General features: G+C 35.4%; 1 protein-coding gene across 1 annotated transcript in view; it reads right to left on the bottom strand.

Moving 5' to 3' along the window:
* MME (membrane metalloendopeptidase) overlaps positions 1-13,585 on the bottom strand; it is a 51,914-nt gene that overhangs the window by 19,399 nt on the left and 18,930 nt on the right. The window contains exons 11-17 of the mRNA XM_062582236.1: positions 11,680-11,781; positions 8,469-8,605; positions 8,276-8,369; positions 5,092-5,220; positions 3,598-3,696; positions 1,591-1,671; positions 530-633 (exon numbers count right to left, since the gene is read on the bottom strand). Of these exons, the coding sequence (XP_062438220.1) occupies positions 530-633; positions 1,591-1,671; positions 3,598-3,696; positions 5,092-5,220; positions 8,276-8,369; positions 8,469-8,605; positions 11,680-11,781 (746 nt within the window). The remainder of the gene's footprint in view (positions 1-529; positions 634-1,590; positions 1,672-3,597; positions 3,697-5,091; positions 5,221-8,275; positions 8,370-8,468; positions 8,606-11,679; positions 11,782-13,585) is intronic.

Here is a 13,585-nt window from a genome sequence, read left to right as displayed (position 1 = left end):
ATCTTGCATTTTGATCTGCTTGAGTGATTAAAGGAAGAGAGTCACAAGGGTATATGTATGTATACTTTGGCTTTTGTTCTAGTATTTTTGTTTCACTTCTTAGAGATTTTTATTTCTAGTTAAACTACTTGAGCAAGGTAGTATTTGGGAATTCATAGTGGCCATTCCAGAGGTGTGAAGTATACATCTTCTGAAAAGGTGAAAGATTGAAGGTGCAAAGTGACAGACTGGAAGGAGTTTGAACAGTTGTAGTTTTTCTTTTTTTGCCCTGTCCCCAGAAACATGAACAGTGTGGATACTGGGTCTTTGGCAGCAACTGTTTTGCTCTAAACAGCTGATCTTTTGTTGCACTACTTGCTAACCTTGATGCGGCCTTGGAGAAAAGAGCAATGTCCTCCTACCTCCCCTCTTCAAGGAAGAGGAAGTGCAGAAGACAAGTGATGAAATCGTCACTGATTACCCTCCAACCACATAGCTCTTACTGTGGAAGCTGGGTGAAAAGCTATATGCAGTATTTTTATATACTTACTCCTCTTTGTCCACCTTTTCTCTAAGCTTTTTCAACCTTTTCTTCTGACTAAATACCAAATTTTGAATAATGTTTTCAAAGTATTCATCTTCTTTGTAGTTCAACTGAAAAGAAAGAGGGGAGAAAAAAGACTTAGTAGTACTGTTACTGATTTGCTGCAGAAGATGAATGTGGAAAATCTAGAATTAAGCATGCTGATCTAGGGAATGCCTTTTTAAGAGTATTTTTTGATCTATAGTTAGAACTTGGTTAACAGTGCTCTGCTACATCACTGAGTGGATATTGTAGCTAGGTATGTGTTATTGGCTGTATGATCTTTTTTGGAGTCTCTATTCCCTCTTTATATATAAAGTGGAGTTCAGCCTTAGTTTTGACCCTGACCTTTGAGAGCTGTCTGCTTGAAACCAGTATGCAACAGCCTGGTAAGGTGCTATTCCACATTAGAAAGGACACCTGAAAATAAGGCCCAGATACTGTTTTTAAAACATCTCTTGATACTTTTCAAAATTAAAACTGTTAGTCTCTTGGACTGCTAAGGCATGTTCTATCTGAATGTGCATGTCTATTACATATGTTAGTGGAGTTATTCTTAAAATGAACCTGCAGGGTAAAAGAATACTGAGGTCACATTTTGCATTGAAAAAATGAAGATGCTGTTTAAATTATATGATTTGTCCAATATCACAAATTGGGGCCAGCTCCAATCCATGGAAAAACAAGCGCATTAATAAATTAGGTATACTTGTATCCATTTAAACCAGTGTGAAATCAGTCTGGGCTGATTTAGAAGTACTGGACTGGACACCATTTGCTACATGTTTTATTCTTGTCTAATTCCACTAGAATCTGTACTGTCCCATGAAATACCATCAAATGTATATCATCTTCTATCTATATTAGATATACAATGGGTTTTAATACACTTTTATTTACACCTCTCCAATTAAACCCAAGATTGAATTACTCTGTACAGATGCACATGATTCTGCTTGAGCATGAAGGCAAAATCACAGTTTTATTAAGATCCCATTCTAATCATGCTGCCTATTGTGGATGCTTACCTCCTGGTATTCACTGTCCAGCTTGCTGCTATCAGTCAGGATCTCATCTGGATAACCAATCCTTTCTCTAATTGCTGTTGCCTAAGAAAAAACAATTCAATCTCCATAGCAGATTCAGTCATATTTTTAAATTGATTATATATTAGATAATGAATGCAATATAGAAGCAACTGCAGAGAAGACAGGACATTAGCTATGTATAGCGTTTGTTAACATTTCTTCATTCATTTGAAGCCCTATAAAGGTTAATGGTTTACTTTATAACAATGGAAGACTGTAGAAAATATTTCCTTGTTTTTGTAAGTAAACTTACAGAAATGTGGACAGTGCAGCTGAAACAGATTTCAGCTATGCTTTTCAGTTGAAAGTTTGGTTTAAACAAATAGTTGATCTCTTGAAATATTTGATATATCTCATATCATTAAAAACAAAAGTCGTATCTGGAAGTTTTTTAACTTCAATATGTTACGCGAAAGTACATATTCAAATTTCCAGAACCTCAGTTTGCATCTATGTCCAAATTTGTTAACTAGCTCACACATTTATTGGAGTAAAACAGTACATTTAAGTGTCCCCAATTTGAGATATTTGAAATACTGAAAAAAGTCTTTTTAACTTGAACCTTACTCTATTTCTATTGATAGCTAAATGTTCATTTTATTTGATGGTAATGTCAGAAATAATTAAAAAAAAACAAATAGCAAATAATTCTATGGCAATTTTTATAATTTCATGGCATTTTTTTCTGATATTTCCATATAAATATGTCTTCGTATAGTTAGTGATTAAAACACATTATTTATACAAGTACTTCTCTGGTATAGGCTATTCCCACAAAAAAGTGTACATTATAAGCAGCTTTCAGAGTGTATTTGGGTTTCTGATAATAGCTTTTCAGATGGTTTGCATCTGATTTTATCCATTAAAGTGTTCTTAACAATCCAAGTCTTTGACAGATTTTGTACATGTAATGTTTATGTCTAATTATAGCACAGAGTTCATTTAGGTTTTGCAGTGCACTAACTCATTTGTCCTGCCATTCCTGAATTGAAGCTGGATTATATGGTTGTATCTGATCAATCCGTGTTGTTATTGATAATTCTCTATTGCTAGGGCTGTATATAAATACCGTTTAATGTAATTGCATCTATACTCTTTGATCACATAATAATCAGTATAAGCCCACTGGATGCCATGATTATCTTAGTTATATATTGCCGTATTAGGTTTTTTGCAGACTATACAGTCAAGAGTTGATTGATAAACTAATAACAGATTTTACAGATTTTTTAAAATTGTTTTTTGGAAGATGTAACACAAAAATCTGGAGAAAAATGCCAAGTTCAATGTTATAATTAATAAAAACTTGTCATTTTCCAATTTTAAAATGAAATTTTAATACTAAATTAAAAAATCATTTAAAAGTCAAAATTGAAAAACTTTGACTACTTCTACAATATAACAAATCAGTTTGTCAGTTAATTCTTTCAATCGCAGTGTAGGGCTCTCTGGTATTGGTTTCTGTTAGATAATCCAAATGTACTTTACCTGTTTGAAGCTATGACTTCCCTTAAAAGAGAACTCACTGATGATGTCAATGATACATTTTGAGTTTTTGTTTTTTCTCCCATTGATCCTAATTGCTGGTCAGATCACCATAAATCATTCCTTCCTATTTTCAATGTTTCTTTCTTGAAGATTTTCATTATCTTCCCCCTTAATGACTAATTTGCCTGGAAGGTCTTTATCTCCATCTTTATAGATTTCTACTATTTTGTGTGCTTATCCCCAGAGAGGCCATTTCCCTTGTAAATCCGTTTCTGTTATAGTAAGTCTGTAAGATGTAGGTGCTTACATAAATACACATAAGGAGATATATATGTTTTTAGGTGTGACACTAAGATCACAATAAATGCAGTGAAAGATGTATTTTCAGGAAAACTGACAATTGAAATATTTATTTTTATAGAAATATACAGTATTTCAAATCTCTAAGATTTCACTTACTTTTTGTTCTGCTTTCTTTTTGGTTTCTACATCCATCCAGGTAAGTTCATCTAAGGTTTTTATAAAAACCTCACGTATATCAGCAATCATTTCTTGAACCTTGGAAAAAACATCAATATGTTATAAATATACATGAAATGATCCAGTTATTTTTCCAAAGACATAGTTTTTTTACTACATGTGTTTTTCTTGCATTAGGAGCTTGAGTATATGCTGTTTACAGGCCACACACAAAATCTGGAAATGAACTTAAGTAGTGCTTTTGCCTGTTTTATGGGAGGAAAGGGGATGTACATGAGCTAATAAGGCAGTGCATATTAGTGTTACTCAGGTTACAAGACCTCTGTCAGCTACCCATCCACTCTTAGGCATCTGATCAAATTACTGTGTATATATCAGCAACAAAAAATGGTGTATTTTAAGTTTGAATTGCAACAGGAGTGATAGGAAGCAACTGAAGTTTAACTTCAGGTTAGAACCAATTTTTTGTGTGACTGTAGTCAAACTTGTAACCAAATGCTGGCTGCCCCTGTGCTCCACGTTGGCAGGATGTGTAGTGTCAGGCTCAAAGAACAAGCTATGACTGTGTTTGCTCTAGTAAGAATGAACAGTTCTGACAGACTGTTCCGTTAGACCAATAATCCTAGAAAATGGATAGGGAATTCATGACTAAACACAGACCCTAGTAACAGTTGGACCCCGCAGTCAAACTGTGAAGTGTGTATAAGCGTAGTATTAGCAGCAATAAGATATAATTTCCAATACTTAAACTAAGTATGTTTTCTCTGAAAAACATGCCTTATAAAACAGTCTTACTGAGAAATACCATTACTATATTATGGTGATCTAAAATATCTTTTAAATAAAGACAATCAAATTTAATGTCTTATCTCTTAATCCTGTCTGCTTTAAGAAGCCTTCCACAGTATTTTTAGTGCTTTCTTCTAATCTTAAATGACATCCGTTCATAGTGGCATTTACTAATTGCCTGTCCTCCTATCCTATGCAAAACATCTAATCCCATCATTGCAGATTGCTGACATTTGTGTTTACTGACACATTGTTGTAAAGTAATTCTCAAATGAGACTTAAAAAGCCTGAATATAATTGTATCTACTTGTTCTCTTTGTGTTGAAACATCACTTAGATAATCCTGTTATAATATAATCTACAGCATTTATTCTATACAACAGAATGATTCACTTGTGCTGAGAAGTTTCTGAAAAGAATGGGTCTTCAGAGAGTGATTAGATGTTTTAATTGATCCATGCACATTAGATATAGTAATGGAACAGCTTCCAGTTATGTCAAGTGGGACAGCTTATCATCATTTCTAAGACAGACTTTTCACTATAATTAGACATCTGTGTTGAACTAGAATGAAGTGAGATTGGGTTTCTACACTTTAATAGGAAACTAATCTCTACTAAATCTTTGCCCAGTAAGACTTAGCCACTTGGATGGCAGACAGGTTAAGTGTGTTGAAAGCTTTACCACATGTTTACTCTCTCCAGCAAATGCTGCTTCTACATATAATCGTCCCACTGCATTCTCCATGTTGCCATTGACATAGTTTGCACAACGACGCCAAACAGCGGTTTCTGATGTTGTGCCATAAAGTGCCTGTGAAACATAAACATTAGATAAAACAGTGACATCAGGGCCAGGCAAGATGAAGGAGAACGGTGACTGTCTGACAAATACATGTTTCAGAGGAGCCTAACTGACCTTAAATACATGCATTTAATTCACTTACTATTTATGGAAATTAGATGGACTCAGTAAAGGGAGCATCAGTCACAGGCTGAGGAAACACAAGAATCATTAGCAATGTTCTTTATCCTTCCCAGACATGGAAAGGTAGAGAGAAGAAAACTAAAAGTCAAGAAAGGGAGAAGTTAAAAAGAAATAGTGACACACAACTTTCACTGTTGTGGGGATCTGAATTGCAGTTCCAGCTCTGATGGGACCACTGTGGTTATGCAATGTACCACTCTTTCTTCAGGGGTAAGATTGTATTTTCCACCCACCCAGAATTCTACCAGTGTGTTCCTCAGCTTCTTCTACCAGAGCATCCCACATTTGGGAGTTTGCAGGAACCATTGTAGAGAGGGTAGAAGCTTGTTTACGCCATGCTGATATAGGGTATGCAAAGATTTTGTCATGCTAATTTATAAAAAAGTGATAATGCTGAGAGAATAAGATAATGTTATGATACCTGAATGCAAGGAATGTAATAGAAGGTTACCATATTACAGGGAAGCACTGAAATCATATTCTATAATGAAGCAGTTACCATCTCTTCAGAGACACACAGTGACCAATGGCTTTCAGTGTTAAAAGTTCCGTAACTGCTACACATTGAACTGAAATGTATTGAAAAGTTTTTCTTTTCACTCTAATAAATATTTAAAATACTATTTCAAAAGAAGGGTCTTTTGAAAATGTTACCGGTAGAACAGGCTACAGAAGTATCTACTGCAGGCCTCCCTTAAGAACCTGAAATGTTGGAGCTTTTTTTGGCCTTCTGTAATTCATTACTGCTGAAGTATATCTGAATAGAGGATCTGCCAATCCTTAATCCATTTCTTTCTCTTTTAGATACTCCCTGGACACATACAGGCTGCATCAGAAGTCATACTTGTCTAGCAAAAGTAAATGCAATCTCTCTACCTCAAAACTTGCAAACAAAGCAAAACCAGTAATAAATATTAGAAATATTAAGCTTAATTAAATCATAAGATCAGAATGTCTATGCAACAGAGATTGTGGTAGATCACTTAGTGCTGCTCAGACTTCCCTTAGTTGTCTGCAGCTGAAAAAAAACAATGTTAATTAGTCATAGTTTTGTGGTCAAAGAAAGACATGTCTGGGACTTCCATCAGAGTAAGACTGCCCTTCACAGGAATTGTCAGTTAGATTCTTTTAAAGTATGCCTGGTGTCGCTGGAGGTGCACAATAAAAAACAAAGTGATGCATTCTAGTGGAGCAGAAATTAATCTGTGTTCTTATTGTTATAAGTAGCAGGCAGTTGCAGTGCTGTAGATTTGTGTGTATATACTGGTGATCAATAAGAAATTAAACTTCTTGATTTCACTGGGCATAAATTTTCAATTACACTAGGAAACATAGTTCTTCCGCTTTAAATAAATCTTGGAAAAAAAAGATACTGATGTGTTTCTTCAGCAGGAGGGATTGTATTCTCAGTATACAGTTCCAGTAGCTGTAAGTATTAAATCAGCTCATCAGACTACTCTGCATGCTCTTCCATCCCTGTATCTGGGCTTCTTGATGGTAGAGCTGCTGGAAGGGCAGCATTTTGAAGAAATTTCCTAGTGCAAACTGACAATTTGGCCTTGAGATGAAGAAAAAGACTTGAGTGATTTAGAGTCATAGCCTAGCCACAGTAATACATATAGGCTTTTCTAAATGTGCAGTCTGGTAATTTGTTCAGATCTTCTTGCTAATTTCTTAGAGGATTGGTTGCAACTCCAGTGATCTTTTTGCTAGGACCACCAGCACTTTCTGTTTCATGTTTTAAGCACTCTGTATTTAAAACAAATGGACTTTTAAATAAGCGACCAGGTAGCCACACATTCCATCAAAAACAGTATGGGAGATTCAGGGAATGTCGTAGCTGTGCAAAAATGTTTATATTTGAAGGGAAACTAACAAGACAAGTACTGATTTACTTGCACTACTATCTGTTATTAATCAGTTATTAGAAAGTTGTATGTTTTTATATCTAGACTATGGTAAATCTTTTCATTTGTTTCAAATATTGAAATTCTTCTAAAGAAACTTCCTCATTGAAGTCCTGAGATGAAGTAGTGGAGGAGGTCTTTAACTTACACATTTCAGACTGCAAAACATTATATTTCTTGATAACGCATACTGAGCAAATATGAAGCTTTATATTAAAATAGTTTTATACTTTACGTGACTAGGGAAAATAGCCAAATAATTAGTAAAACTACCAGATTCAGATATATAAAACCGACCAAACTGAACATTCATTGACTCTCTTCCATGATTATACTTTTTTTGGTAACAAACATGATCCCCTTAAAAAGCTATGTACATTTGTTTAAATGTTTCTTCTATCACTACTAGATAAAACAAAATAGCCTTAAACCTTTTTTAATGAGGCTTAACAAATCTACAGTGTAGAATGTTCTACATGTGAAGTATTACAGGCTTTTGTCTTCAGTCTGTATGTTTGTGAGATTGCTCAGCATTTCCTTAAAAACACTAAAAGAATTGCAGGATTAAATCACGGAATAACAGTATTGGGCCCATAATGTTTGACTATGTTACTTTCGGATGATGGAGAGTTTGTAACAAGTTGGTCAGAACTGTAGAGTAATCATTTGCAAACAGATGGTACTCTTCTATTACCGAAATAGCCTTATCATCAGAAGATTAACTTAGATTCGGAAAAAAACAGCAAGACCAAGTACCAGAACAGTGCTTTCAGATCCTAATTCTAACAATCAAGCATGTGTTATATAAATTATATGTACATTCCAGCAGAAGCTTCAGCAAACATTTCTAGCTTCTTTGTGCAAAATTCTAAACATAAAGAAAATTTTATATAGCATGTCTATATAAAACATTTATCCTCTGCGGTTCATAAAGGTAATCTTTAAAATTTAAAAAGAGAGATGAATTTCTGCACCTTGCGAAAAGCATTCCTTGTATCCTTGTAGTTTTGGCTTAGACTGTTTACAAGATCCATTACGAATCGCCAGGTCATGTAATTTTGAATTTCTCTGTGTAACAAAACAACAATAATAAGCTGGTAATGTTTTTAAGTTCTTGAAGCATACTGGAAATAAAATGCAAATAAGAAGAATACCTGTGATACCTACCTGGGAGTATATTTATTAAGAATAGACTTCAGCCTAATAAGGTATTCTGGGTCATAAACAACCACGTGTTCTGTATTCTCAACATAAATTTCCACAGTTGACATTATAGCATTTATGAATTTTGACCAGTTGAATACCTGGAAAAGCAATGTGCATTACTGTATGGTTAATCATAAAGAAACAATCATTAGCCATTTTTTCCAGTCTGATATGTTTGAATGAAACAAATATTCTGCCTTTAGTTTTCCTGATAGTTTCAATACCTGTGAATGGAGTTATCATGATAATAACTAACCTTCTTTGCTCTAAGATCCTATGAAAACAGAGATGGTATTTAGCAGAAAGGTTCCAGACATTGCTTTCAGAGTAACACAATTAAAAATGTTACAATCCTTTCCTTTAGCCAGGAAGACCAGAAATGTTATTTTAAGCAGAATTTCAGTTGCCTTTTTGCTAGAGATTTTTAAATCAAAGCATGACTTAAGCCTGATTTTCATTACGCTATGGCTCCATAGCTATGCGGCAATAAGACATTCTTGGTGTACATGAGAATCCATTCTGAAGCATATGGTAAGGGCTTGTTCTGAAGTACATGGAAGTACATAAAAGGATTTATTTCAGTAGGCTTTTAAAAATGCACACTAAATCTGCTCTCTGTGGTGAAGTTTCCACTGCATGCCATATTACTAGACACTGGAAAAGAAACTGATTTGATAGCATCTCAGTCTGCAGTGTGCTGTGACAGGTAAAACTCAGGCGAAGAATAGCTTTCTCTTTGGTTTTCTTTCTCTTTGGTCCTAAACCTCCAGTTTCTTTATGCTAGTATGCACCTTTGCAGAAGCCCACGTAACTTGTATGTACCAGTACATATTAAAACTATTTTCTGTTAAGTTTTTGTTAGTGTCTACCCAGTCTGAACAGAACATTATTTTAATGCATGGCCACTCTCAACTGAAATTTTTTACAAGTTTTGTGCTAAGGAAAATAATTTCTCTGTGATAATTCTTTGGTTAATACTATGTGTCTCAGAAAATAGATGGGTAAAAGGACTGATGGGAGAACACAGAATCATTCTCTTGCTTCTTGACTAAGACAGTGTAGCATGTGGTCACTAGTAGGCCATACAGCACTGGAATTTGACCTGTGCAGCTATGCTGTAAATGGGGGAAAAGGCTAGACTGAGTGCAGCCACATGACTGTTCCTCCTCATATAACGCAAAGCACCAAAGTAATATTAAATGGGAGTTATATCCTACCCCCTCCCCAAGAAGTTTGCATCTGCAGGTGGTGGCAATCTGAGTATTTACACAAGTTTTAAATGTGTTACTTGTCTTGCTCTGCATGGTACCAGCTGAGACAGATCATTCAGCTTGGAGTACTGATACTGCAAGTGTTACATCCTGCTCCAGCAGTTTCTTCATTCACTTTTAAAGTGAGTGACACTGATGTTATGGCTGGTTCTATGTACATTGCTTTTAATTCTCCATATTTTCCCACAGTCTCCTAATCCATGGCCACAAGGGGAAAGCCTCTGTGGGCCACAGTATCACTGAGAAAATGATTTAGAACAGAAACTAGAAATCATCAGGGATGATGTCAAAACTCTAGAACTACTCAGTACTTCAACCAGATCAGGTAGGTATTCTATTTTAAGTAAAGAAAAGGAAGGTGTTATGTTTTAAAAAAGCAGATCATCTTTTTAGTTTATTTGAAGAAAGAAAATTTTGTTAATTTAAAAACTTTGTATTATGCCTGTTAGTTTAAAAAGTATTGGTGATTTTTCACAGTATGTATCTTTTGAGAAGAAAGCTTTGTTGGGAGAGGTAACACCTTTCATCAGACAAACCTTTGGAGCTGGGGAAAGCAGACAAGCTTTCAGGCATCCAATCTTTTCAGGTTTGAAAGAGAAGCAGCAATCTTCTAGCTAAGTTTAGGAATAATTAGTGTTCTATCCTTAGAACCATTACAACAACACTACTAACTCCCATCATGTGTCTTTTAAGCATTTTTGAGATAAGTTTAGAGCAGATGATTATTGCTGATCTGCAGCACTCTCCAGGAACTAAAAATAACCAGGGCAATACTGGTTTTTGAGAAAGAGAAGTTTGTTTCTGACATTATGAGTGCATTGTGACATTATGATTGTAATGATAATTGTTCGGTAAGATCTATGGAGAAGGTAAATTATAAAATGAGGAATTGGGTAAAGTAGGCACAATAGAACTTTCATATAATTTAAGGTTGAAGATTTTAAAGTCAATAAAATGGCAGTGATAATGAAACTGTGGTAAGAATAATAAAATTTCATAGTACCTTACTGGCCTCAAAAGACTCAGCAATACAGTCCTGCCAGTCAGACCGCAGTGTTTGTCATGTGACAAATAAGTTAACCTGCTTATATGCAAGATACTGAAGTAGAAGTTGTTTATGATAAAAATACCCATGTCTAGCAAGACATGATCTGTTACTGAAGAGGCGCACCCATGTTATCAAATCTCTGGATGTTCTTTAGCTGGACTTTATGGTACCACGAATTAAAGGTTATAGTCTGTAAACAGTACATGGCTTAGGGTAAAAGGAAAAGCAGAGCTGAAACATCAAGTGGGAGGGAAAGGGGGAATGTTCTTGTTTCATGGACTCCTTTCTGCTTGCTTTGGGAGCCTGTCCTACAGATGGAATGATGGAAAAACAGGACTTTGTTCTGAATCTGCAGCTCTGGGTAAACAGAGAGGCCCTAAATTGTTAAATTACAGCATATTTGAATAAGTCAACTGCAGACTCAACTTTTGTCCTGGGCCTGCTGGATCTTCTATAAAGCATACTGCTGTGTAATACATTTTAGAAAGGGGATTTCTTTGAATTTTGCAAATAGTACTGTCTGGATTTCCAGCAAGGATTAAGTGTGCCCAAGTGTTCAGCACCCTGAATCCATTAGGATAGGTCAAGCTCTTAGTATTTATTTTTTTCCTTTCTCCTTTTCCATATCTTTATATTGAAGCAGAGGGGCAAGATCTGCCTTCAAGTAAAGACAAGCGGTACAGAAGCACAGTATTCATGTAATACACTGTACTCTTCAGGTATTCTGTTTAATTTCAAATGTGTCTAAATCCAAGAAAAAAAGTCTTTAAAGTATATCCATTTGTCAGACTTCATAGTTTAATCTGATCAGCCATACATCAGAGTTCAAAATAGCAGATTATTGATCACTCACCTTATGATTAATTTCCACTGAGAAGTTGTTTTGGAGTTGTGCCAGTGTCATTTTATTGTACAGCAGAATTGGATCATTTCTGTCTTCAGCTTTTGTTGTTGCCTATCAAAATTGAACATTAGAAAATTACTATGTACATGGAGTCAGATACCAAGAACTTTGGTAAGTGGAAGTAAAAAGCAAAAAACGTTTCTAGTTTGATACATTACTGTGTGAAGTTCCCATAAATGTGAAGCTTTTTGCATATATATGCCTGCACAGCATTTTATAAACACGCAAATAAAAAGATAAATTAAATGAACTAAATTTCTGATAATAATATGGAGCTTTGCTTTTGGATTTGTTTTTTATTAAAGCATCAGTTGTGCAGGCAACACAGGAACATTAATTGGAACATAGACACATAGCACTCAAAGGACTAGTTAAAGTTAGCCTTGTAGAAGCTGTTACCAGTAGGTAAAATTAACATAAGAATGTGCATGGAATTTTCATGGGATGATGCAAGGTGCAAAATCCTAAGAGAAGGGAATAAAGGAGATGTATGTATGGAGTATAGGGCGGCGTGTGTGCTGTGACAGGAATGTAATGTGAACATTCTGGTCAGGATGCAAGTGCTTTCTAGTATGTACCTACTGAACCACTGTATAGAAAGAGAGTCATAACTGAAATAAGCTTTGTTTCAGTCTAGGGATTGCAGTTTTGCACCAATGTGTTGTGAAGAATGTGCATACATTAATACCTTTCTTACAGACAATATATCCAGCTAACTGCCAGCAAACTGGTACTGTGGTGGTACTTTGTAAGACAAGTTTAACATAGGAATCTCCAGACAGCACAGAAGTCTCTGGGATTACAGTGTGGACAATACAGAGATACTAAGAACAGAGAAAACACAGGGTCTAATGGTAACTGCTGCATCCAAATTACTCCCTTGGTCTCTAAATATTGTCTTGAATATGTTTCTGTTCTTTCCTTCAAACATCAGTGTGTCCTCTGCTAAGATACTTTTGCAGGTCTCTGACATATATTCTTGATCCCCTTTCATACCGTTGTTCTTATGTGGAAGTGCCTTGTGTACCTCCGCACAGCATCAGCACTAAAACTGCCACTCCCTTTTTACCTTGGCAGGTTTTGATAGCAAGGAGAGGAAATGCAGGCACCCAAATGACTATGGGAAAAGACGACTTTTGTAATCCAGGAGAGTAATTCATGGGAGAATCCATACCAATACTGCCTGCTCCCTGCCTGGGATACTCCCAATTGGCTTGTCAAGAGCAAGAATAGTAAATTTCACCCATTCTGTCTGTGTTGAAAAAGGAGAAGCCGCTGCTCTCCTTCTGACTCCTTTTGTCCATCCTTTTTAAAACTAGATTTCTCTTCTACTCCCTCTTTCCTAATTTTCTTTCTAATCACATTGCATTAAATACTTTCCTCTGTATTTTCTTTACAAATTCCTGTGAGCATGAGGCCATCCCTCTTCCAGTAACATTCAGACTGGTGCTGAATTTTCAAGCTTTGGTGAAAGAGGTTAAAAAACTAATAGGCAACAGCAGCTTACCCATCACCAACTGTAGCCTTTACCAGCAGCAACTGCTGTAGAAGAATTTCAGTTGCAATTTCCTTTTTTAATTCCCTTCAGATCTTTCTCCAATGAATCTCTTTTATTTTAATTGTTTTCCATCTCTGATCTAGGTCTACAGGTGTATTTCTCAGGAAAATGTGAAGATAATCAGATGGTTATAATTTATATAAATGGGAAAAAGTCTCCCTCTACCAAACACATGTGATTACTGTCAGTATAACTTGAAAAATAACTGAAGCTAGAAGATTTGTGTTTCGATTGTTTTACAGTCATACTCAAATTCAGGCAGGTACTTCTGAAATGTTTAATGATTGTAGGCTCTGT

This window comes from Rhea pennata, chromosome 9 (assembly GCF_028389875.1).
Source record: "Rhea pennata isolate bPtePen1 chromosome 9, bPtePen1.pri, whole genome shotgun sequence".
Lineage (NCBI taxonomy): Eukaryota > Metazoa > Chordata > Aves > Rheiformes > Rheidae > Rhea > Rhea pennata.
Note: the sequence above shows the minus strand (reverse complement) of the source record. Positions and strands in the feature narration are given on the sequence as shown.